The sequence below is a fragment of the Sorex araneus genome, chromosome 3, assembly GCF_027595985.1.
Source record: "Sorex araneus isolate mSorAra2 chromosome 3, mSorAra2.pri, whole genome shotgun sequence".
Taxonomy (NCBI): domain Eukaryota; kingdom Metazoa; phylum Chordata; class Mammalia; order Eulipotyphla; family Soricidae; genus Sorex; species Sorex araneus.
The window spans coordinates 73,207,622-73,232,033 of NC_073304.1; the positions used below are offsets into that span (position 1 = coordinate 73,207,622).

Consider the following 24,412-nt stretch of genomic DNA (forward strand, 5'->3'; position numbering starts at 1 on the left):
AGTTTCATTCAATAAAAACTATCTTATTTCATACACACACACACACAAATACACAACATAAAACTCAACAAATAAGCAGCAACAGATTAAAAAAGGACTAAACACCTGGTGGAACTTCTCCAAAGATAACACTGATAACCAACAGGCATCTGGAAGATTTTCATCACTGCAGCATGGAAAGATGTTTATTACCTCTCACAATATTAGGAAAATGCAAATTAAAACGAATGTGAGTCATCACCTCACACTTGTGAGAACAGCTATTATCCAAGAGAAAATAAAAGGGATGGGGAGATGGTACAGGGGTTAGGGTGCATGACTTGCACGTGCCCGAGCCTGGCACCACAAGGACACGAGCAAGAAGCCACACAGTATTACCAAGGGGGCGGTCCCCTCAAACACTGCTGGGGAGTGGTACTGGTGATTTCCAATACCTCACAGTCTGAAAGCATTGCATCTTGGGCCCTACTCAATCACTTGGTCCAATTGAGAGACTATCACTGGGAGTGGTCCCTGAATTCCCTTAGCACTGATTAAGAGGGAGCCCCAAAATATAAAGAGAAAACAGGATTAAAACAGAATATAGAATAAAATCTTATAAAATTCAGCAAGGGGCCAGAGAGATAGTACAACAGATAGGGCGCGTGCCTTGCACACGGCTGATATGGGTTCGATTCCCAGCCCCTCATACGGTCCCCCAAAGCACTGTCAGGAGTGATCCCCGAGCACAAAAGCAGAGAAAGCCCTTAGCATTGCTGGGCATAGCCCAAAAATAAATATAAAACAAAAACAAAAAGAAATAAAAGAGACAAAAGAGGCAACAAGTATTGAAGTGAATGGGAAGGAAAAGAACTCTTACATACTGCTGGAAGGAATGTAGACTGCTGTAATCATTATGGAAAGCAGTACAAAGATTCCTTTAAAAAGGAAAAAGTAGGGAGCTGGAGCGATAGCACAGCGGGTAGGGCGTTTGCCTTGCACTGCGACCCGACCCGGGTTCTAATCCCAGCATCCCATATGGTCCCCTGAGCACCTCCAGGGGTAATTCCTGAGTGCAGAGCCAGGAGTGACCTCTGTGCATATCCAGGTGTGACCCAAAAAGCAAAATGAAAAAAAAAAAAGGTAGAGGCTAGGGAGAGAGCTCTAAGGATTTAAGGATCTGTTTATCATGCTGGAGCACGGGTTCTATTCTTGGCACCACATGTCCCACAGAGCACCACAGCATAGTGACCCCAAAAATGTAGTGAGAGTAGCTCCTGATCATCACTGGGTGTGGCCTAAAACATAAAATTAAGGTAAATCAAAGAGAAAACCTAGGAGCTATGCATGCTGTGCATACAGGAGGCCCATCTTTGAATCCTCAGGACAGTGTGGCCTCCAAAGCACCACTGGAAGCAGCCCCTGCCCACTCCTCACCCACGCACTGCTGGGTAGTGGCTCAAAAAAAAATTTTATTTTTTTTGGCTTATTTGGGTCACACCTGGCAATGCACAGGGATTACTCCTGGCTCATGCACTCAGGAATTACTCCTGAAGTTGCTCAGGGGACCATATGGGATGCTGGGAATCGAACCCGGGTCGGGCTCGTGCAAGGCAAATGCCATACTCGCTGTGCTATTGCTCTAGCCCTCCTACCCCCCAAATTTTTTTAATTAGATAAACAGGGGCTGGATCAATAGTACAGTGGGTAGGGCATTTGCCTTGCACGTGGCTAACCCAGGTTCAATCTTCAAAATCCTATATGGTCCCCCAAGAGTAATTCTTGCGTGCAGAGCACTGCCATGGCTAACCCCACTCCCAAAAAAAAAAATAAACAAAAGCAGACATTATATACAACCCAAACATTCCACTTTATGGGCATGTGCCTAAACACAGATAATATGAGTCCAGAGAGAGAATACAGCTTGGAGGGTGCTTGCCTTGCATGTAGCCAACCTGGGTTCCATCTCCAGCACCTGAAATGACCCTGTGAGTACCACCAGTAATGATGTCTGAGCACACTGCCAAGAGTAAGCCCTGATCATTGCCAGGTGTGGCTCCCCAAGCAGAAAAAAAAAAAAAAGGATATATGTTCATTGTTCATTGTCCAGCTAGTGACAACAGCCAAGAACTGGAAACAAGGTATGTGCCGATGCAGATAATAATAAGGAAGATGGGCAAGGAAGATGCACACAATGGGCATCTACTGAGCTAGACATCAAATGAGCTAGTAAAGATGAGGCTCAGGGAAGTGGTTTAGTGACAGAGAGAATCTGCTTTGCCTGGGATATGTGAGGCCCTGGGTTCAATCCTCAGGCACAGCAAAAAAAAAAAAAAAAAATTTAAAAATAATGAAAAACTTGAAATCCTGCTATTTGCAACATGCATGGACCTAGAAGGTATTGTGCTCGTTAAAATGTGCCTTATGGGGGCTGGAGCAATAGCACAGCGGGTAGGGCGTTTGCCTTGCACGCGGCTGACCGGGTTCGATTCCCAGCATCCCATATGGTCCCCGGAGCACCGCCAGGGGTAATTCCTGAGTGCAGAGCCAGGAGTAAGCCCTGTGCATCGCCGGGTGTGACGCAAAAAAGCAAATAAAAGAAAAAAAATGTGCCTTATGGGACAAAGTCAAATGCCTATGATTTCAGTTGCATGTGGTTAATAGAAAAAACAAATGGTGGTGAGGGGGGTATCTTTTAGACTATAGAGCACTAGAGTATATTATTATCATAGTCACCAGGAGGGAAGGTGGATAAATTGGATAAAAGATTTTGAACAGCTGCAGGCATTCTAGACAGTCAAGTTTAGAATTAAGACTTGTTCTGAGGCATCAACTCCGACGTATCGGGGTTTGCTCCCAGGCAGTGCTCAGGGGTCCATGCAGTGCCGAGGATGGAAACCAAGGCTCCTACATGCAAAGCAGATGCGCCAGTCCGTGAGCCATCTCAGCACCCTAGAACTGATTTTTAAAGGTAATTTAAGATATTATATACACATGTCCGTTTCCAACGTTGCACACTTGCCATTTATAAAGCTATAATGCAATGTTACTTCAAAAATGTTTTGGAAAGTCAGGTCAGAGATTGAGGCTTGGTCCCTGAAGACTGTCACCTCTGATTCCTGCACGGCTGCGATTTCCCTGGATGTCTCCATACCAGGTACTATCTGTTGAAGAGAAGAATTGGGATGCAGTCTTATCCCGCTAGTCACCGTTCTCCCCGCCAGAGCAAAGCGCAGTTCAGGGTAGGAGAGAGGCTGATTTGGCAGAGGAGGCGGAGGAATGGGGGAGATTCCATAACTAGCTTCCGGAAGAGGGGTACTCACTTCCTGTCGCTATCGCCCAGGTGGCCGTTGACCGAAGTTCACACTTACTTAGCAACTAGCCTCGTGCAGCCCCGCGGAGCCTTGTGGGCCACGCCAACAGATTCCGCTAAAGCCTGCGAGATCATTAACCAAGGAATTCCGACTTCGGCGGGGCCTTCTGGGTAACAGAGTCCATACACTCCGGTTACCGTTAGAACCGATGAGCAGGAAACTACAACTCCCAGCGTGCAGCGCGCGCGAGGCCCCAAGGCATGTCGGGAGAAGTAGTTCCTGCGGGCCCCCGGTTTCCACTAGCTGCGGCTCACTAGGGACTTTCCGAATCGCGGAGGTCTTATTTCTGCTGTGACTTTCACTGGAAGCCTTCTTTCTAATTTACAGCGCCGCTGAAACGAAACGCCGGCGCATTCCCGACCCTTTCGGGAACCCCGTAGAGAAAAGGGGCGTGGGGGGGTGGAGCTAGCGACCCGGAAGCAGAAAGTGATTCCCACAGGCGGAGTGCTGGGTAGCGGCGGCGGCGAGCGCAGCGGGAGAGGCAGCGACTTATCGGTGTGCAGCCCCGAATTAGGAAGAAGATGCTTATTAAAGTGAAGGTGGGAGCTCGTCCTGCCTTGCCCGGACGCGGTTGTGCGGGGCCGGCGGCCGCGCCTGGCGGGGAGGAGAGGGGAAGGGCACGCACGCCTCCCCGGAGCTCCGGAGGGCGCTGACAATCTCGGGGCTCCGCGCGGGGGGTGATGGGAAGCAGGGGACCCGGCGGGGCTCTGCGAGCGGCGGACCGGCCCTGCGAGGTAACACCCCGGGGGGCTGCCCCCGCTCGGGTTTGGGAGGACTGTGCAGCGGCCCTGCGGGAGGCGGCCGTAGCCCGGCGTCTCTGTGTGCGACCCCCTGCGATGGTGCAGGGGAAGGTGGAGCAGCCGCTCCGGCGCCCCGTTCTCTCTCGGGTGTTTGGAGTGAGCCGCCACCCCCGTTTCTCATGCACCAGTTACCCGATTCTTCCGGGCAGGACCCAGGCCGCCTCCGAGCACAGCACGGAATCGTTGACCTGGGGGTGGAGTGGGGCGGTGGGGAGGGGAGAGGGCTTGAGGGTCTTGGCAGGGACGAGCCCCTGTAAGCCTTTGGCGGGCGGGCGGCCGTGTCGCGGCCCGACCGGGGGCGTGTGTCGCACGTAAGCTTTTGCCTTGTCTCCTGCATCGCTTCCTGGAGTGAAGCAGGGCAAGTGGCCAGTGACCGGGACCTTGATGGAGTGCTGTTTGCTCCCTCTTTTTCTTTTTTTCTCCATCTCTCCCCTCCCGCGCTGCCTCCCGGCTCGCAAGACCTCAGCAGGGACCTCAGCAGTCGCCACTGCCCTGCTTCTCTCTGGTGTGCCTCCAGAGGACAAAAGCTCACCCTTGGTGCAGCGACACGCGAGTTTGGCGTGTTGGCAGCTGAGTCGCCGTTTCGCCGACTCTTCGGAGTCTCCACCATACATAACATCCATTCATTTGGGGTTGACTAGGGGGCCCCACCGGCCGGCACTGAGGGGCTACTCCCAGCGCTTTGCTGGAAGGAACCCGGCACGGAAAGCCTGCGCTCCAGTCCTCGGTCAGCCCCTCTGTTCCCTGATAGCCCTGCTTCTAATCATCAGGCATTTCACATCAACTCTAAACCCCCGGGACTAAGGCCAAAAGGCATGTGCAGATAATTGCCTTTTCAAAGTTTCTTTAGGTACCAATTTGAGTTACTGTGAAAGCACTGTGATGGGTCATGGGGTCACTGGATCGCCGCCAACATTTGAAAAAGTTGAAGGCCTGAAATGTATAGGCCCCGGGGCAGAGCGCCAGTTTTGCATGCAGGATTTTTAATGCCACGTTCAATCTCTGGCATCACATGGCTCTCAGGCTCCAGCAGGGACCCCATACATTGCCGGGACCTCCCCAGCCCAGGCTTGGGGTTACTACGCATGTATTGGGGGGCATTGCTCAGGTCTGTCTCCTGGGCCTCTAAATCAATTTTTAATACCTGTCAGAATTGTTATTTTCCCAGGCTGGAGCGGTAGTACAGCGGGTAGGGTGTTTGCCTTGCATGTGGCCAACCCGAGTTCGAGTCCCAACATCATATATGGTCCCCCTAGCACCGCCAGGAGTAACCCCTGTGCATCGCAGGGTGTGACCCAAAATGCAAAAAAAAAAAAATGGTTAGTCTCCTTTCTCCTTTCCAAAACCACTTTGTGCTTCCAAACAACTTTCTCTGTCCTCCATCTGTTTATTCACTGCTCCTCTTTTTATATTAAATACAGCAACAATTAGCTCTAATACACAAATGATAGATTATCTTATTCTTTTATTATTATTCTTTGTTCTTCTGAGGTTTGTATCTTGCATGACTTTCTGTCTTCTATCTCTCCCTCCCCCCTCTCTCTTTCTCTCTCTCTTCCCCCCTCCCTCCCTCCCTCCGTTCCTCTCTGCTTTCTCTTTTTGTTTTGGGGCCACACTCAGCAGTGCTCAGGGCTTATTCCTAACCCTGCTCAGGAGTCACTCCTGGTAGTGCTCCAGGGACCATATGGGATGGGGTGGGGGAAGTAAACTTCAGCAGGCCGGGTGCAAGGTGAGTTCCCTACCCATTGTACTATCTCTTTGGCCCCTCCCTCTCTTGATACATCATATGTGTCTAAAGTTAACTACATCATCTTCTGTCTTAAGTCATTTTACCAATGGGAACCCAGTTCTTTCATTATTTTCCATATTTAGCCTAATTTTTCCTTTATCTCTTTCTGCTTGATTTTCTTTCCATTCCTTGTACTGTTTTGTGTTTTTTTATTTTGATAAAAGCTTCAACTTTTTTTTTTTTTGGTGATACCTTTTCTTACCTTACTTAAAGTTTAGATCTAACCCAAGACATTGTATCTCAAAAAGACAAAAAGATATTGTGTCTCAGACCATAGCATGGTAGTCTTTTTTTTTTTTTTTTTTTGCTTTTTTGGGTCACACCCGGCAATGCACAGGGGTTACTCCTGGCTCTGCACTCAGGAATCATCCCTGGCGGTGCTCAGGGGACCATATGGGATGCTGGGGATCGAACCCGGGTTGGCCACGTGCAAGGCAAACGCCCTACCCGCTGTGCTATCACTCCAGCCCCAGCATGGTAGTCTTTTTTAGCCTCATTTTTTATTGTGCTCGAGTAACCTCTTAGATTACGTTGGGCAACAATTTTCTCATTCCTATTCTCTTTTAGGGGGGAGGCTTCCAAAGAGTGCTCTGGGGGCCCAGGGCCTCTCAAACAATACTTAACAAGTTGGGCCAGCAGTTCAGTGCTGGAGTATGAGGACATGGTGCTGCTTGAGGACAGCAGTGTGAGCGACCACCAGGACCACACAGTGCCTCTCAGGGGCCTCCAGCTCTCACCCGACAATGTTTTAGGGGACAGTGTGCTGGACGTGGAGTCTGGACTGGCTCATGGTAGACCTGTGTCCTAACCACTGAACTACCTACCAACCCCTCATTCATGTTCTCTCTTTTTTTTTTTTTCCTTGAGTGTTTGGGCTACACCTAGTAGTAGTACTCGGGTTACTCCTGGCTCTGCACTCAGGGATCACTTCTGGCGGGGGCTGAGGGGACCATATGGGGTGCTGGGGATTGAATCCTGGTTGGCTGCTTGTAGGGCAAGCACCATCTCTGCTGTACCATGGTTCCAGTCCCTCATTCATGTTTTCTTTGTTTTTATTTTGTTTGTTTGTTTGTTTGTTTTTGCTTTTTGGGTCACACTCAGCAATGCTCAGGGGTTACTCCTGGCTCTGCACTCAGGACTTACTCCTGGCGGTGCTAGGGGGGACAGTATGGGATGCTGGGAATCGAACCTGGGTTGGCCGCGTGCAAGGCAAACGCCCTACCCTCTGTGCTGTCCTCCAGCCCCTCATTCATGTTCTCTTAACAGAATAAAATAAGTTCCTAAGGGATCAGTTCATTGAGTTTTTAACAGTAGACACATAATCACAGCAGGATCATTTCACCTCTACCCTCTTGAAAGCCCAGTAGGTTAATTTTGCTTTAGAACTCCAGACAAGTGGAACTCTATAATACACATTTTTCTTATGACTTCTTTCCCGTTAGGCCTGGTGTGTGTAGCTGTACTTTAGAACTGGGTGGGGTCCCATTGGATGCCTGTCACGGCTTGTTTATCCATTCTGCCATGGACTGTTTGTCCCCAGTTTCTGGCCGTATCAATAGGCTTCAGTCAGCAGTGTCATGTAAGTAGCTTCATGAATGTATGCAAATTAGATAAATACCTTCGGATAAATACCTTGGAGTGGTAGATGTAAGGAGAGCGGCCATTCTCCAAGCGAAGACACCATCTTACATTCCCACCGCAGTGAATGTGCACTCAGCTGCTGTGCACCCGTGAGAGCTTTCAGTCACATTGGTGAGCTAAGGAGTGAATTTAGGGGGCTCCTCCCAAGTGGTGCTCAGGAGGCCTGGGGGCACAACCCAGGTATTCCCAGCCAGCTAGACCAGCAGTGCTGCGTGACCCTACTGAGGGTTACCAGCTCACTTGACAGTGCTCAGGTGTTTGTATTAGAGTGGTATGAAAGGTTTCATTTCACTTTAGTTGACACAGGTTTTTCAGTCAATGAATGATTTTTGTCATTTCACCTTGTGTTGTCTAGACGGTAAAATTCAGTTAATTGTGTGTCTCACAGTTCTGGGCTGGGAAACTTTCCCCTGGCAAAGGCTAGATAACTGATGTTTCTGTCCCTTCAAGCCCTAAGGGAGCTTTAGGTCAGGACCAACTAGTTAAGTAGCACTGAATGTATTCTGCGGTCTCTGACCTTGAGGGGACGAAACTCGGTTATGACAAGTTATATTAGGAAACTCTTGGGGACTGGAGAGATAGTACAGTGGGGTAGGGCAATTGCCTTAGACAACATTGACCCGGATTCAATTCCCGACACCCCGTATGGTCCCCCAAGCCCCTCAAGGAGACACCTCTGAGCACAGAGGTCGGTATAGCCCTGATCACTGCCAGGTGTGCCAGAAATCTTCCGGACTAGAGAGAGAGCTTATCAGACTGAGAGCATGCTTGGCCTGCAGAAGGCCTACGTTCCATCCCAGCACCTCCTGCCACACCTTCCTAGGGTGACCCAAAAACAAGCAGACAAAAATCTTTGTTATAATTTCCTTGTTTTGGGGTGACACTTGGTGCTCATGGGCTATTTTGGCTCTGGGCTCAGGAGTGACCCCTGGCGATGCTCCGGGGACCATCTGTGGTCAAATACAACACCAGAGGAGACACAGCGCAGCCTTTCCCCAGCTTTGAGGTCTTGGCTCTCCTGGCCAGTCGTGACTTCATTTGGTATGGAGACCACAGTCTGGTGCTCAGAGGGTAGCCCTAGCTTGGTGCTTGGGAGTCACTCCCAGCAGTGCTCAGGGAGTGGAGCTCGGGCCCTCAGCATGCAGAGGGTGCTCTCGGCCCACTAACTTGTTTTCCCAGCCCTGTACTCATTCATTCTCCATACCTGCTATTCTGTCAGGCAAATTCCAGTTGGCACGTTTACTTTTCTTTTCCTCTCTGTCCCCCATTTTTATTGTGGTATCTTAATTAACGACACTGTTGGTGTGGCTTTGTGTCTACATCACACCAACACTACTCCCCTCACCTGGGTGCCTGCTTTCCCATCAGTGTCCCAAGGACCCCTCTGTCCTCCCACCAGCATTGGCTCTTTGTTAAAAGAGCCCCTCTTGGAGCCCGAGCAGTTGTACTGTGTAGTGCCTTGTATGCGGCTGACCCAGCTACAGTCCCTGGCACCCTTTAAGGTCCCCTGAGCACCACCAGGATTCACCCCTGTGCACAGAGCGAGGAGTAAGCCCTGAGCACAGCCAGGTGTGGCCTGAAATACCAAAAAAAAGTAAATAAATCATAGAACTCTTGGTGCTTGATCACTTGAAGTGTGGTTTTTGAGACTGAGAAATTACAATTTCAATTATTTGTATTTAATTTCAAATATAAAATTTGAGACCTTATTTCACCATTGGAAAACTGGTATTTGGGGGTTGGGGGCCACACCCACCACTACTGGTGGTGGTACAGGTTTACTCTGGGCTTTGTGCCTGGGGATCACTCCTGGTGGTGCTCAGGGAACCATATCTGGTGCTGGGGATTGAAACAGGGTCAGCTACATGTAAGGTAAGTGCTTTAACCCCTGTATTATCTCTCCAGCACAGTCATTGGAAAGCTATTATGTTTGTAGTAGTAGGGTATAGAAATCTACTTTTAGACTAATTTATGAAATATTTCTGTTGAAAATTTACCATCTGATAGTACAGTGGATAAGTCACTTATCTTGCATTTAGCCAACCCTCAGGTTTAATTCCTGGCACCATATATATTCCCCTAAGTGCTGCCAGGAGTGATCCCTGTGCTGAGAGCCCACGGTAAGTGCCAAGCACTGCTGGGTGCAGCCCAAAAACAAGAGAGAGAAAAAGAAAATATATCATCTCAATTAAGATGTTCTCAAATGTTGACCAAATTTTGAAGTTTGGTTATGAAAAAGAAGGAAAACTTAATCTTATCATGGTTGTATGTTGATATGATATTTTGGAGAATATGATATTTTCGCCTTTTGAAACATGGCTCAGGATCAGAGATACAGCACAAAGTACTGCATGCGTGTTTTGCATCCAGAGCCCATGGTTCAGTCTCCAACACTCTCTGGTCCTCTGAGCACCACAGGGTGTAGTTCCCCAACGCCCACAGCTGCCCAGCACCATCTGGCAAGGCCCCCAAAGAAAGAAACTAAGAAAAGTGTGGCTCTGGGGGAATGGAGGTCAGTAAAAATATTCTGACTACTAATGTCATGGGCTGGAGCGATAGCACAGCTGTAGGGCGTTCTGCGGCCGACCCTTGTTCGATTCCTCTGCCCCTCTCGGAGAGCCTGGCAAGCTGCCGAGAGTATCGCACCCGCATGGCAGAGCCTGGCAAGCTACCCGTGGCGTATTGGATATGCCAAGGACAGTAACAATAAGTCTCACAATGAGAGGCATTACTGGTGCCCGCTCGAACAAATGGATGAGCAACGGGATGACAGTGACAGTGACTAATGTCATAAAATTCTTTTGTGTGTGTGTGTGTGTGTGTGTGTGTGTGTGTGTGTGTGTGTGTGTGAGATGTCAGGGATCAAGCCCAGGGCCTCATACAGGTCACAGGTGCATACATGCTAAGCAACACACAACTGTATCTCAAGCCCTTCATTTCCTCTGGCAGTGTTGGAATCCAACCCAGGGCCTCACACATTCAAGATTCCACCACTGAGCCACTACTGGTATGTTTCAAATTGCATCTGTGGCTCACACTTAACATAGAATGACAATTCTGTGTCTACTGGACAGTACTGCTAGTAGAATCATCTACTTATACTCCAGCGAAGGATGTTTGTTTTCTCACTCGTATTTTAAAAAGGTGGGGGTGGAGGAGGGGGAAAATACAGGACTGGAGAAATAGTACATAAGGTGAGACTTTTGCCTGCTTACCTCAACCTTGGCTGCAGCCCTGGTTAGTTTCTCAGCACCACTGAGCAGCTGGAACACACATGGTCCCCTGAGCACCACCAGAGGTCGCTCCTGAGCACACAGCCAGGAATAGCTCCTGAGCACTCCTGGGTGTGGTCCAGAAACAAACCAAAAATACAACATTTGACGAATGCTGTTATGACTAAAGCCTTCTGATTCTTCAAAGCAGCTTTGTTGCCAGTATGCATCTTTCAGAACATAGTCGATCCTCAGAGCCAGGATGGGATATTTTACCTAGAAGGAAAATTGCATTTGAACTACAGGAATTGATGAGCCTCTTGCTTATTTCAGACGCTGACTGGGAAGGAGATTGAGATTGACATTGAACCCACAGACAAGGTAATGTCCTTTCTTGTGCCCGTCTTCCTGCCTGGGGTGCTCGTTTGGATATGGGATGGTGGAACTGAATCCTTCTGCCCTTGCCTTGTGCTGTCTCCAGCGGCTCTTGTTCTTTCCCCTTCCACGGCCCTAGCCCTAGAATCCCCTCTCTCCTTCTCCCCCCAAAGGTGGAGAGAATCAAGGAGCGTGTCGAGGAGAAGGAGGGAATCCCCCCACAGCAGCAGCGGCTCATCTACAGCGGGAAACAGATGTGAGTGTGGAGTGGGAAAGAGGCCCCGGAACCTGATCTGAAGATGGAGATGGGTGGAGCAGGCCTGTCTCTCTTTCCTTAGAGCTTTCCTTTGGGCCTTTGGCAACAGCTTCTCAGAATAAGATTTTTCAGATATAAAATACAAGGGGGCCAGAGGGATAGTACAGCAGGTAGGGCACTTTGCCTTGTCTGTAGCTGACCCACATTTGATCCTCTGCATCCCGTAGGGTTTCCCGTGTACCACTAGGAATGATTCCTGAGAATCAGGAGTAACCCCTGAGCATTGCTAGGTGTGGCCCAACACCTAAAAAAAAAAGTGGGGGGCTAGAGAATTATTGCACATGGCTGACCTAAGTTTGGTGAATCCTTGGCACCCGCATATGGTCCCCTGAAGCTCTACAGGAGTGATCCCAGAGTGCAGAGCCAGGAGTAATCCCTGAACATCAGGTTGTAGACCCCAAAACAAAAACAAAAAAAAACACAGAAGAAACATATTGAAGCACATTTATCAAAGTACTAAGAAGGTAGGCCAGAGAGATAGCTCAAAGGCTGAGCATAAGCTTTGCATGCAGAACACCTGGGTTCAAGCCCTTGGCACTGCATGGTCTACTAGTCTTTTCCTGTGTGTGGACCCACTTCAGCCCCCCCCCCCCCAAAAAAAAAAACACTAAAAAAAAAGCTGATTTAATTAGGTGCTTTTAAAAACATTAAGATCTAATGTCTAATGGTGGGTCTTTTACCATAATTTGGTTTAGGACCCTCCCAAGTGGAGTCAGGAGCCTGGAAACACTTTCAGGGTTGATTCTCAGCCAGCTGGGCCAGCAGCTCAATGCAAGGGCCAAAGGATACAGTGCAGCTCAGATGCTGTGGTATGGAAGATTACTCAGGGCACCCTGGTGATGCCTTTGGGAGCCCATGTGGTATTGGGCATAGAACTAGTCAGCCACATGCAGAGCATGCTTCTTAACCCCTCTACTATCTCTGGTTCCTCAGCTATTTTTAAGACATCTATAAATACAATACGTATTGATGTGAACATTCATTTCTGTTAATGGTTATTCATATTGCTAATATTTGGAATTTTCTGTTTTGTTTTGGAGCCACACCCAGCAGTGCTAAGGGCGTACTCATCGATCTGTGTTCAGGAATCACTCCTGCAGCATTCAGGGGACCATATGTGATTTCAGGGATTGAACCCATGTTAACCATGTGCAAGACAAGTGCCCTACCTGCTGTACTGTCTTTTTTGGCCCATGGATTTTTGATTATGTTCAAAATTAAAGGAAAAGAGTGGAGAAATAGTACAATTTAAGGCACTTGCCTTGCTTGCAGCCAACCCTGGTTTGATCCCTGGCACTGCATATGGCTCCTTTTCCCCCACCCCAGCACCACCAGGAGTAGGCCCTTAGCATAGCCAGGTATGATACCTCCCCCCTCCCGCCCCTGCACACACGCACACACACACGCGCACACGCGCGCGCCAAATTGCAGTTAAGGGGTCATAAAAATAAAGGTGCAGGTTTTTTTCCTCGCCTAAATTCCTATCTCCCCACCCCACCCCCAAGACCCATGAAATCCATGTTAAAATCTGTTATTGTTGATATTTCTAATGCCTTTTCTTTTTCTTTTTTTTTTTTTTAAATTTTGTGGCCCTCCTTTCCCTGCAGGAATGATGAGAAGACAGCAGCTGATTACAAGATCCTAGGTGGTTCAGTTCTCCACCTAGTGTTAGCCCTGAGAGGAGGAGGTGGTCTTAGGCAGTGATAGACCCGTCTTCCATTTTACCTCCTTTACCCTGTCGCTCATAATGAGGCATCATATATCCTCTCATTCTCTGGGATGCCAGAGCCACTGACCCCTCTTCTGGATGCCCAGTCTGTGTGTCTACTGGGGGCAGACTGTGAGGACCCCAGGATGCAGTGTTCCTGGCCCAGAGGGACCTAGCTGGATATTGGGTTTTAGTTTGCGGTCCTGTGTGCTTCCCTCTCTTATGGCTGTGTTCCTGGTTGTCAATAAAATATTTCCTGGCTTTCTGGAATCGTTTCTTCTGTTGCACAAACGGGATTGGAATAAAAATAGACCAGACTACACCAGGCTGAAGGGGCAGGACAACGGGAGGGAATACACCTTCAGAGGAATTGTGAGAGTCCAGCTAATTAGTAGCAACTCTTTCCAAACCATTTTTAGAGATTTCATGTTGGTAGTTGGAAATTTGGTCATGTAGGTATATTGGCAGAAATTGGCAAAGGGTACAAATCAGTAACTCAAACTGATTGTTAATGCATCTGAGAGCATAGATGTGGATGGTAGGAATCAATAAGAATTCCCACGTGGCCCTTCTGAACATTGAGTGGGCCTGATTTGAAAGATCTTCAGGGTTTTGCAAACACCTGTTTTATGACGGGAATATTGCCAAGTACTCCGAGCTCTGCACGATATGAGGCCTATCTAGCTTCCTCCATTGGTAGGATGAACTGAGAAACGGGTACTAGAAAAGAAGGCCTCCAGTAGAACCTAGCTGGGCTGGTGGGGAATGGGCAGACGCCTCTTTCGGCGCTCCGCTGCAGCGCTTTCCCCGTTCCACCACCAGAGGGTGCGTTTATGCGGTTGCCGGCCTGACAGCCCCCGCCCCACGTGGCGACACTCTAGCCAGCAGCGTCTCTAAAGGCCTGCGGGGAGGCTGCGTAGCCCACCTCTCTATGGCCCGGCGGAGAGCCCCGTCTCCTGCGCGGCCGCCTGCAGCATCATGGAGCAGCTTCCGAAGCTTGCAGTGTTTGATTTGGGTGAGGGACCATGCCGGGGAGCTTCCTGGGAGCTCTCTTCATCCAACCCCAATTGCATTTCTTGAGGGAGGCCCCGTGCCCTCGGAGGCTGAACCCGCCTCCATCCTCTTGCAGATTACACGCTCTGGCCTTTCTGGGTGGATACGCACGTAGACCCCCCGTTCACCAAGAGCAGGTGAGGCTGGGCTAGGGAGGATCCGGCAGGTGAGGCCCGAGCTGAGGCTACTCTCACCCCCTCCAGTGATGGAACTGTGCGAGATAGGAGGGGCCAGACCATCCAGCTGTACCATGAGGTGCCTGAGGTTCTGGAACGATTGCACAGCCTGAAGGTGCCCATGGCAGCTGCTTCCCGGTAAGAAGAGACTGGAGCCGGGGAGAGGGGGGCAGAGGGAGTAGAACTCTAAAGGTTAATGCTTAGAGATGCATGTATGAGATTTCTCGTGTAATCCCTTGGTTTTGGCGTCGCGAATTCACAAATCCATAGTGCCCTTTCCTGTGCCTTTTATTTACTAAACATTGGTCCCAACCCAGTGTTTGACCAGAAGGATAAGGGCTAAATAGGGGCCAAGGATGCTTGCACATCGTAGAAAAACAGCAAATTGAGTTCTCTCAGGTTATACACAACTTGGCCCTCGGCCCTGGAATTCTCCCTCACCTGATGTGATTCATCTGTCCACCTCTTTGCAGGACAGGTGAGATTGATGGGGCCAATCAGCTATTGGAGCTCTTTGACCTTGTCAAGTACTTGGTTCATCGGGAAATCTACCCTGGCAGCAAGGTCACCCACTTTAAAAGGTAGGCTCTGAAGCCAGGATAGACTCCGGGAGAGCCCAGAGAGGTTGCAGGGGCAAGACACCGCCATGGTCACCTCTGCCCTGTTTTGCACAGGTTACAGCAGCAGACCAATGTTCCTTTCTCCCAGATGATTTTCTTCGATGATGAGAGTCGGAATATTATTGACGTCAGCAAATTGGGTACTGAGTGATTAGGGAGAATGATTTCCTAAGGCTGGGTTGGGGATATAATACTGCACGAATCATTTGCATGAAAGGTGACACCTAGAAAAGAGGTGAGATGTGATAACAGAGAGCCAGGAAGGCCTGATGAAATGTGGCTTCTTTCCATTCTAGGTGTTACCTGCATTCTTGTCGAGAATGGAATGAGTCTTCAAACCCTCACTCGAGGATTAGAGAGATTTGCAAAGGCCCAAGCTGGACCCTGAGGTCCAGTCTGGTGGAAAGAGCCAGATTTCAGCCATTTGAGGCATAAAACTGAGTAGAAATCAAGAAGGCGTTTCCAGATGCATTTGTAAATTATTAAAGTGTACTTGTGTGACAGAAGAGATCTCGCCCACAAGGTTGTTTCTATTTCTGCAGCATGTGAACGCAGGTTTGGCCCTTGAGGAAGGCCTGAATGTGTTGCATTGAAAATTGTCAGATTCTGCCTTGTTACCATGTGGCAAAGCTAGGTGTAGCGATTTCCTTGTGCTTGCCCCATCCCGACCCTCTTTGCCAAGCTCTGTAAGGGACACGAAGAATTCTTCCAAGTAGTGGGATGCTTGATCCCGCACGGGACTTGCCAGGAAACGAATACTCTTTTTCGGGCGGGACAGCGCCTCCTTGTGCTGCCGGGTGGAGGAAGCGGTCACTTTAAGTGCAGCGCCGGCCTCCTCCGCGCCTGGTGATGACGTCGCAGCGGTGCCCCACGGCGCGATTGGCCGAGGCCGGTCTCCGCGTGACGGGCCGCGGTCTCCCCTGCCTGAGCAAGGCGGAAGTGAGGGCGCCGTGGGCGGTGGCGGGAGAGGCGAGGTCGCGATGAGTGGTCTCGGCCGGCTCTTCGGGAGGGGTGAGCCGCGGCGAGAGTGGCGGGCTGGGAGGTGCTGGCGGCGGGAGGCTGCGCGCGGGCGGAGCGCACCCCCCGGGCCGGCCGCGCGTGCCCGGAGACCCCGCCTAGCCGGGAAGCCCCGCCGCGATCTCTCCCACCCCGGGAGGGGTGAGCTGCTGCCCGGGTGCGGGGCGGGAGCCGGGGCGTGGCCGCGGCCTGGGCTGGCCGGTCCCGCCTGTCGTCACCCTTCTCCTGCCAGATCTGACGCTTGCTCACTTGGGGCTGGCCCAGGGGGAACGCCAGGTGGCGAGGAAACGCTGCCTGCTTCGAAGCGAAAGCTAGCGTTTGTTTCCTTGTGCACTGTCGGTGGCTTGTCCTAACGCCCGTGGAGAACGGGACTGGTCGGGGTGATGCAGGGTAGAAGTATGTTACGTGGGGAGTTGAGGTGCCCAGGGAAGAAAGAAGTACAGGGGAGAGCATGGTCTACTTGGACGGTCACAGGAGACACACTCTCCGGTATCCCAGGGATTTTTCCCAGCTGGCTACGCTCTGGGGGCCATCTGCAAGCAAAGCTTGTGCTCAGACCCCTGAGCTTCGCCCAGGCCTATGGGTTTTATTCTTTTTGTTTTGTTTCGTCGGGGTTTTTTTTTTGGGGGGGGATGGGGAGAGGGGTGGGCCACACCCCGCGGTGCTCAGAGATCACTGCTCAGGCATCACTTGCCGTGCGCAAGCAAACCTACACACTCTCTCCAGCCCCAGGTTTTACTCCTGAGGCAATGAAGAGTGTCAAAGGATTTTTTAAGCAGCCAGACACCATCATGTTATTTTTGGGTAGGAGGGAGGGGAGACAATCTAGAGGTGCAGAAAGGTGAACTGAAATTCAGGATGAGATTTCTCTAGTTTCCTGTGGTCTTTCGTTTGATCCTACAGTCAGCGCCTTTGGTATCTCCTGGGACAATAAACAGACGACTGAACTCAGGAGATATGATGTGATGGGGGTGCTGTGCGTGTGTGGGTGGGTGCAGGTGGTAAAGAGAAAATATCTACCTTCCAATCAGTTCTGCTGTGAGCCAAGATTGCTTTTTTAAAAGTCTTAAGGAATAAAAAAATACCACACACACCAAAAATATCTTGAAGGGCCACTCAGGGTAGCAAAAGTGCTGGCAGTATGAAGTCATATTGCCATATTTCAGTTCCGACTCAGTTTCTTTCTAGAAAAGAAAAAATAAAGCAAAAAAAAAAAAAAACCCGGGGTTTTGGACCATATCTGGCAGTGTTCAAGAGCTTTTCCTGGCTCTGTGCTAAGGAGTGATCTCTAGCAATGCCCAGGGATCATCTGTGGTACCAAGGGACTAGAGGTCAACCAGATGCAAGGCAAGCACCTTAACCCCTTTATTATCTTTCTTAATCAGAAATTACTATCCCCTTATTGTCTTACTAAGAAAATTTTAACTACTTTGTGTTGTTATATTTGCCACGTAAAGTGATACTTTTTTGCTGAGCCTTTTGGGGATAACAAGTGCCTGGCATATACTATGCTGTATTCTTGGCTAATAAAGTGGGGTCAAGGGTAGGAGGGGATTGGGGTGATGTCCAGGAATGCTTAGGGGATCACGCGATGACCAGGATGGCCCGTTGGCTAATAATTTTCCACACAATGTGGGAATGCTACATTGAACTCCAGGAAAGAAAGAGAAAGGGCCAACCCCAGAAGAGGCAATTCAGAAACTGAAGGAGACAGAGGAGATTCTGATCAAGAAACAGGAGTTTCTGGAGCAGAAGATTCAACAGGAACTACAGACAGCCAAGAAGCATGGGACCAAGAATAAGCGAGGTAATGGAGAAAGGGGCTGGTTGGGAGAGCCCAGGTGGGAAGTGGGTTTCTAGCTCTGATATTCAGAGTGTGGGCTGGGTCAGCTGCCCTGCAGGCTCTTCGGAGGAAGAAAAGGTTGGAACAGCAGCTGGCACAAACTGATGGGACATTATCTACCCTGGAGTTTCAGCGTGAAGCCATTGAAAATGCCACCACCAACACCGAAGTCCTTCGTACCATGGAACTTGCTGCCAAAGGCATGAAGAAGGCCTACCAGGACATGTGGGTACGGGGGGATGGGAGGAGAGGGTCCCCAGCACTGGGAAGAGTAGCTTGATATTTTGCTTGGAACCTTAAAACCTCTTAGGCTACAGAAATAATACAGGGGTTAAGAACCTTGCACAAAACCAATCCAGGTTTAATTCCCAGCACTAGTTACTTAAACACCACAGAGAGTGATCCCAAAGCAGAGTCAGGAATAGCCCTTGAGCATCCTCCCCCCCGCCCTGAAAAAATAATTCAATATGAGAATTTCTGGTATAAAGTCTTTTGATGGCTCAACCTGTTAGCCTTCTTGCTTTCTGCAAGATCTTTCGTCCAGTTAGGGCATTCTAAGGAGGAAAGATGGACTTCCTGGTTCTTAACAGATCTGTAGGAAAGGGAGTACACCTATCCTCTCCAACGTGTCTTCCCACCATTTCTCAAACATGTTGCATTCCAATTTTCCAGAGAAAATTACTACTCTGCCTAGTAGCCACAGAGTTAACAGGCTGCGGTCACAGGGAGGAGGGACTTCATTCATGCAATAAGATAGGGAGACGGTGGCTTGATCACACAATTGTCTTGTTCTCAGGGACATCGACAAGGTGGATGAACTGATGGCTGACATCACAGAGCAGCAGGAAGTGGCTCAGCAGATCTCAGATGCCATTTCTCGGCCTGTGGGCTTTGGAGATGATGTGGATGAGGTGAGGGGGAATAAGGGGGTAGGGAATATAGGATAAAGCATGCAGCAAGCCCAGAGGAACGCTTGGGCAAAAAGAGGCTAGTTTTTTTTTTTTTTTTTTTTTTGCTTTTTGGGTCACACCTGGCAATGCACAGGGGTCACTCCTGGCTCTGCACTCAGGAATCACCCCTGGCGGTGCTCAGGGGACCATATGGGATGCTGGGATTAGAACCCGGGTCGGCCGCGTGCAAGGCAAATGCTCTACCCGCTGTGCTATCGCTCCAACCCCAGGGGCTAGTTTTTAGAAATAGAAGTTTCCTTTTCAGCGGCTAGAGAGCACAGTGAGTAGGGCATTTACCTTGCAGGTAGCTGGCCCAGATTAGATCCCCAGCCTCCCATATGTTCCTCGCAAACATTGAGTGCATGGCCAGGAGTAACCCCCCTGAGCCTGGGTGGGGCCCAAAACAAACAAACAAAAAGTTTCCTTTCTTTAACTTCAAGAGTCCTTTTATCCCATATCCAGGACGAACTGTTGGAGGAGCTAGAATTGCTGGAGCAGGAAGTATTGGACCAGGAGTTGTTAAATGTGGGTGACAAGGAAGAAGAACCGTCAGTCAAGCTACCCGACGTTCCCTCTCGTAGTCTCCCGGCTGAACCAGGTACCCCAAGCTTTTCTGTTGTCTCTAGGACTCAAGAGGGCGGGATAGCATCCAGCTTGCTGCAAAGAATCAGGCAGAGAACTACTATGACATCTGCACAACTTGGGGGCTACAGGCAACCTTGACCTAAGGGGACTGGGGGCAGACATACAGTCCATTTACTCAGCACACTGTGTACCCTGGCCCCCAGGGGCTGCAATATTGGCAAAAGAGGCACCTTTTTTTCATATTTGCATAAAGGTGCCTTGGGAATTGGCAGCAACACAGCACACAGAACCACCCATTTAGGATCTTCACTGGAAAGAGATGGTTCAGGCGCCTCTGAGTGTTAGGGCAAGGAACAGTTGGCAGTTGCTAAGGCCCTAACACTTCTTTTTTCCTCCGGGTATCCTTGTCCTCAAAGCTTCCAAAGCAGATGAAGATGAAGAACTAAAGCAGTTGACAGAGTGGGTATCCTGATGAATCTGGGCCCGTCTTTCCTCACGCTGCCTTCATTGGTCTCTTATCCTAAAGTGCCAAGTGAACTCAAGGAACTGAGCTAAAGAAAAATTAGCCTTTCTGGGAGGTGCTGGGGGTGGTAGGGTAACTGCCACCCCTGCTCAACTTTGGAGGAGTCTGGACTCCCTACTCTCTGGTAGCTGTTACAGTGCTCTTGTTCCCAATAAAAATGGACAAGTAGAATCTTCCTACTTTTACTGCCTTGTCTACACCTGAAACCCTTCCCCTAGCCCTTGGAACTTTGTTGCAGCTAGCAAATAATAGGCAGGGACATTAGAACACAGAACACGGGGGGAGTTCCTTATATTTGCCACTGTGCTCCAGGTAGATAGTTTTATTTCTCAACTTGGATTTGTTCCAGAGTTGAAAAGCCCAGTTGTAAGGTTGAAACTTCCATCTCTTATCTCAGAGCCAGTGGAATGGTCTCAGTCCCAAATCACTTGCCCCCAGCCAAGGTCTCTGCCAGGACAGTCCCATGATTAACTACCCACTTTCGCAGCTCTCATTTTCAGGTGGGAGAGCACATGGCAATGAGGGCAGGAGACTTCCCTTTACCCAGAGGCCAGAGTCAGTAGGCTTGGTTAGAGCTGTCACATCTGTGTCCTGGAGCAGTGGTGTGCAGGGCTGTCATTCACTCAGATTCTTTCGACAGTGATAGTGGAGAAAGGAGGAACCAAAGCATTTCAGGTATCTGCAACCCATCTCAAACAAATAATGCTCCTGTAGGGGAGCCATGCCCCGGAATCACAGGGACAGCTCATTGCTAGAATGGGGTAAGTGCAGGAATCTGAGAACAGACGAGGACCTCAGCCAGATAATGAAGCGTCCCAAAGGCAGGTGTGAACTGAACTCTGCCTCACAGCTTGCTCTTAGCAGGTGTCAAGATTACTGGTGACAGGTCCTGGACAGAGTCCTCCCCTTCCAGTGTCCCTTGCTAAGGTTCCTCTGTGGAAAGAAGATCTTTGACCCCCAGCTGATGAAACTAAATCGGAATTTATTTTTCATATAAAAGATTTCAACGCCCAAACCCTCCTGCCTGCTACTCTCTTGAACCCCTCACCCAGACCCTGGAGCCACTTTCATATGTGGACATTCAAGGATTGGTGACGATGCGAGGTGACACTGAGGGGGAGCTGACACATGGCCTCAAGCAGCCTGATTTCGTGGGTGGGCTGCTCAGTCTGAAACTTGATTACCCAGGGATCCTTGACGATGTCCAGGATGGTGGCACGCTTGGTGGCTTGGCGGAGCATGTGGAGGATCAGGTTCTAGGGCAGGGGAGAGAGAGGGCTTGGCTGAGCTCGTCTCCCATTGTGCCACAGAGGCAGTGAGCAGCTGGACCTAAGAGAGAAGCAGGAGAGCCCATCACACCACTCTGGCGGAAGGGGCGGAGCCCCAGTTTCATCCTAAAGAGCCAGGCTTGTCACTCCCAAGCCCTGGGAAGTAGAAGGGATCCTCGGGGGCATCCTTCCACCATCCCCTTCTAGCCTTGCCCTGCATGTGGCACAGCCAGGGTGCTGCCTCTGTGTCATTCCCACTGATTAAAAGCAGAGAGACCCCCATGGGAGATAACCCTGGTGTTTTCCGGGACAGGGACCTAGTGGGTGCCCCCTCCCACTGGGTCATCCTGACACCTCAGTCCTCCTGGGGGAGCCAGCACCTTGCACTCCAGCGGGATGGTGATGTTGGGTGGAAAAGTGACCTCCTTCTGTGTCTCTCTCAGCAGCTTCTTGAGATTGGTGTCATCGAAAGGCAGATGGGCGACCATTAGAGTGTAGAGGATGACACCCATGCTCCAGGTGTCAGACAGGAAAGGGTTGTAGGGCAAGCCTAGCAAGATCTCTGGGCAGGCGTAAGCAAAACTGCCGCAGTAGGTCTGGCTGAGGTGAGTAAAGCAGTTCATTTGGCGGTAAGAAGGATTACTACGCACGGAGTGGGTTGAAGGCACCATCTTGGCGAAGCCAAAGTCCGAGATCTTCACATTTTCTCGCTTGTCCAGCAACAGGTTCTCCAACTTTAAGTCCCTACCAGCAGCAGAAAGGCTGGGGGTCAGGCTGGGGAGAGGGCTTAGTATTAGACCCGGAGCTGAAGGGCCAGGGTCAGCGACTAGAGAGGAGTGAAGGGAATGGGGGTGGGGGGAGCAGGGGGCGCATTGTGAGGACATGAGGTAGAGGAAAGAGAACCATGGAGTTGTGGGCAGAGCCCAGGAAAGCGGGGCTGGACCTGAGGACCACCAAGAGTGAGCCATGTGTTTTCGTTAAATGTGTGGCTCTCGGTGGGTACTTAGTGCTCTTGTCTGGGTGATTAAAATGAAAGGGGGAAGAAGGGCCTATATACTGAGGAGGGAGGTCCAGGGAGAAGAAAAGGAGGCAGGAAAATGGGAGATTGCATCAACACCCCGTGGAGATCCCAAAGTCCCTAGTCAAGGTGGCAGCTCCCTCACCGGTGCACTATGCCCTTGCTGTGCAGGTAAGCGATGCCCAGGGTCAGCTGGGAGAACCATTTGCCAGCCTGGGCCTCAGAGCAGGCACCGTAGCGCTGGATCCACTCAAGGACGTCACCACCCTGAGCCAGCTCCAGAATGATGTACACTCGAGTTGTGGTCTCAATGGCCTGATAGAAGTTGATGAGGTACTTGTGCCGAAGGACCTTCATCACCTGCCCCAAGAGAGGATGCCATCAGAGCTGGGAAACCACCCTGGCCAGCCTCCCAGCCCTCCTGCTCTCCTGTCACTTGCTTAGGTCTTTGCAGAAGTCAGAAACTCAGGAGCTGGGGACCTGTGAGCAAACCCTCTTGTGGGGCTGGAAGTATCTGGGGAGGTGGGAAGAGGATAAATATACAGGAAGTGGGTTTCCTGACTGCCCAGTGAAAAGTTCAGTTCTGGTTTGGGAGTTTCTCACCCCACCCTCTTCTCTGTATCCCATTTTTTTGTTTGATTTTCAGTTTAGGGGTTTTTTTGTTTTTTTTGTTTTGTTTTTTCTTTTCTTTTTTTTTATTTTTGGGTCACACCCGGCATTGCACAGGAGTTACTGCTGACTCATGCACTCAGGAATTACTCCTGGTGGTGCTCAGGGGACCATATGGGATGCTGGGAATTGAACCCAGGTCAGCCGTGTGCAAGGCAAACGCCCTACCTGCTGTGCTATCGCTCCAGCCCCTGATTTTTAGTTTTGGGGTCACATCCAGTGATGCCCAGGTTACTCCTGGCTTTGCACTCAGGGATCAATCCTGGCCGTGTTCGGGGAATCACTATGGGATGCTGAGGATTGAACCTGGATTGAACTTGGTTGGCTGTTTGTAAGGCAAGTGCCTTAACCCACTGTATTATCGATGTGGCCCCTCTCTGTCTCCCATCTAAGAACACAAAGCTGCTTGGGACCAGTTTCCTTTTCGAGCCTACTTTCCAACCTGTATCTCACGGGGCAGGAACTTGTTAAGATATTCATCAGAGGCCTTCTTCTTTGAGATGATTTTGACAGCCACCATGACCTTCTGCCTTGTGAAGTAAGCCTCGTACACCGTCCCGTAGGAGCCATTGCCAATGACTTTGCCCACCTCGTAGCCGTATTCCTCCATGACAGAACGGTAGCTGGTGCCCAGTGGTGAGTCCATGGTATCTGCCTTCCCCATGGTACGAGGCTTGCTGAGAATATTGTGACGTCTAAAAGCCACCTTTGCTGAGGAAGTAAGACCTTGGGCCGTAAGGCTCAGGTCCCAAACTCAATCTCGGAATTACAAAAAAATATGTAAAGTTTGCCTGGATTGGCAGCGAAGCCGAGACACTGGGCTCAGGTCTCCACTAGGAACTTGGGAGGACAACGAAGGGAGAAGCAGGGTTTTTTATGTTTTGGGTTTTTTGGTGTTTTGTTGTGGTTTTTTTTTTTGTCTCCACTGGCTATTACTGTCTCTTCTTGGTAACGGAACTCTCCAGTGTTCTATGTTCCATGCACATCACAATTCATCCTGTGTCCACCCTTGTCCACCATTCTTGAGAATGAAGGGGTTTGGAACAGTCATTCCTGGAGACTCTCTCACAGTCTGGTGAGATTCCCTCCATAGATCATGCCGCCTCAACTGTTCCTGTTTATTAAGTACCTACTATGTTCCCAGCAGTGTGCTGACTCCTGGCATAAAATGCCCAGTTGTACCCACAGCCACTATGCTCCAAGAGCAGAGCAGATAAATGTGAAAGTATTAGTGCTACAAGATAATGAAGAAGTTCTAGGAATCTAACCTTAAAGTGCATTGTTTTGGGCCGGAGCAACAGTACAGTAGGTAGAGTGCTTGCTTTGCATGCAACTTACCTGGGCTCAATCCCTGGCATCCTATATGGTCTCTCCAGCACCAAGCATGGAGCCAGGAGTAAATCCTGAGCACCACTGGATGTGTCCCAAAAACAAAACAGAAAGTCTGATTTCCTATACACTTACCTCACCAGCTTTATCTTGACACATATACACGC

General features: G+C 50.0%; 5 protein-coding genes across 8 annotated transcripts in view; 3 read left to right on the forward strand and 2 right to left on the reverse strand.

Annotated features, from left to right (window-relative positions):
* GMPR2 (guanosine monophosphate reductase 2) overlaps window positions 1–3,458 on the reverse strand; it is an 18,927-nt gene extending 15,469 nt beyond the window's left edge. Inside the window, exon 1 of one of the 2 annotated variants that reach the window (XM_012932987.2) lies at window positions 3,303–3,458. The gene's annotated coding sequence lies outside the window, so the exon portion shown is untranslated. The remainder of the gene's footprint in view (window positions 1–3,302) is intronic. The other variant, XM_055132855.1, reaches the window with a different exon arrangement.
* A 282-nt stretch (window positions 3,459–3,740) lies between these two features.
* NEDD8 (NEDD8 ubiquitin like modifier) lies at window positions 3,741–13,464 on the forward strand. Of its 2 annotated transcripts, none has more exons than XM_004609441.3 (4): window positions 3,741–3,892; window positions 11,129–11,176; window positions 11,344–11,426; window positions 13,094–13,464. In XM_004609441.3, the coding sequence occupies exons 1-4, from the start codon at window positions 3,875–3,877 to the stop codon at window positions 13,188–13,190; spliced, it is 246 nt and encodes an 81-aa protein (XP_004609498.1). In that variant the 5' UTR covers window positions 3,741–3,874; the 3' UTR covers window positions 13,191–13,464. The 2 variants fall into 2 exon arrangements, with proteins under 2 accessions (XP_004609498.1, XP_054988832.1); XM_055132857.1 differs by lacking the exon at window positions 3,741–3,892 and adding an exon at window positions 3,993–4,087.
* A 584-nt stretch (window positions 13,465–14,048) lies between these two features.
* Window positions 14,049–15,551, forward strand: MDP1 (magnesium dependent phosphatase 1). The gene is made up of 6 exons (XM_004609672.3): window positions 14,049–14,209; window positions 14,324–14,384; window positions 14,451–14,561; window positions 14,897–15,004; window positions 15,098–15,183; window positions 15,340–15,551. The coding sequence occupies exons 1-6, from the start codon at window positions 14,173–14,175 to the stop codon at window positions 15,429–15,431; spliced, it is 495 nt and encodes a 164-aa protein (XP_004609729.2). The 5' UTR covers window positions 14,049–14,172; the 3' UTR covers window positions 15,432–15,551.
* A 139-nt stretch (window positions 15,552–15,690) lies between these two features.
* CHMP4A (charged multivesicular body protein 4A) lies at window positions 15,691–20,132 on the forward strand. Of its 2 annotated transcripts, none has more exons than XM_012932981.2 (6): window positions 15,691–16,054; window positions 17,718–17,867; window positions 17,951–18,128; window positions 18,700–18,814; window positions 19,316–19,451; window positions 19,855–20,132. In XM_012932981.2, the coding sequence occupies exons 1-6, from the start codon at window positions 16,024–16,026 to the stop codon at window positions 19,908–19,910; spliced, it is 666 nt and encodes a 221-aa protein (XP_012788435.2). In that variant the 5' UTR covers window positions 15,691–16,023; the 3' UTR covers window positions 19,911–20,132. The 2 variants fall into 2 exon arrangements, with proteins under 2 accessions (XP_012788435.2, XP_054988831.1); XM_055132856.1 differs by lacking the exon at window positions 15,691–16,054 and adding an exon at window positions 16,716–17,407.
* An 896-nt stretch (window positions 20,133–21,028) lies between these two features.
* TSSK4 (testis specific serine kinase 4) lies at window positions 21,029–23,834 on the reverse strand. The gene is made up of 4 exons (XM_004609444.2): window positions 23,359–23,834; window positions 22,393–22,607; window positions 21,610–22,003; window positions 21,029–21,217 (listed from the first exon to the last, which is right to left on the reverse strand). Exons 1-4 carry the CDS (start codon window positions 23,578–23,580, stop codon window positions 21,029–21,031), a joined length of 1,020 nt encoding a protein of 339 aa, XP_004609501.1. The 5' UTR covers window positions 23,581–23,834.
* Window positions 23,835–24,412: the final 578 nt, after the last annotated feature.

Excerpts from the sequence above, each read along its gene's own strand:
- NEDD8 (XM_055132857.1), top strand. The coding sequence starts at position 4,034 with ATGGGAAGCAGGGGACCCGGCGGGGCTCTGCGAGCGGCGGACCGGCCC. Across the intron at positions 11,177-11,343 it reads ACATTGAACCCACAGACAAG|GTGGAGAGAATCAAGGAGCG; the intron begins GTAATGTCCTTT and ends CTCCCCCCAAAG. Across the intron at positions 11,427-13,093 it reads ATCTACAGCGGGAAACAGAT|GAATGATGAGAAGACAGCAG; the intron begins GTGAGTGTGGAG and ends CTTTCCCTGCAG.
- MDP1 (XM_004609672.3), top strand. The coding sequence starts at position 14,173 with ATGGAGCAGCTTCCGAAGCTTGCAGTGTTTGATTTGG. Across the intron at positions 14,562-14,896 it reads CCCATGGCAGCTGCTTCCCG|GACAGGTGAGATTGATGGGG; the intron begins GTAAGAAGAGAC and ends ACCTCTTTGCAG. Across the intron at positions 15,005-15,097 it reads AAGGTCACCCACTTTAAAAG|GTTACAGCAGCAGACCAATG; the intron begins GTAGGCTCTGAA and ends TGTTTTGCACAG.
- CHMP4A (XM_012932981.2), top strand. The coding sequence starts at position 16,024 with ATGAGTGGTCTCGGCCGGCTCTTCGGGAGGG. Across the intron at positions 17,868-17,950 it reads TGGGACCAAGAATAAGCGAG|CTGCCCTGCAGGCTCTTCGG; the intron begins GTAATGGAGAAA and ends GGGCTGGGTCAG. Across the intron at positions 18,129-18,699 it reads AAGAAGGCCTACCAGGACAT|GGACATCGACAAGGTGGATG; the intron begins GTGGGTACGGGG and ends TCTTGTTCTCAG.
- TSSK4 (XM_004609444.2), bottom strand. The coding sequence starts at position 23,580 with ATGGGGAAGGCAGATACCATGGACTCACCACTGGGCACCAGCTACCGT. Across the intron at positions 22,004-22,392 it reads AGCAAGGGCATAGTGCACCG|CCTGACCCCCAGCCTTTCTG; the intron begins GTGAGGGAGCTG and ends CCCTCTCCCCAG. Across the intron at positions 21,218-21,609 it reads CCATCCCGCTGGAGTGCAAG|AACCTGATCCTCCACATGCT; the intron begins GTGCTGGCTCCC and ends CCCCTGCCCTAG.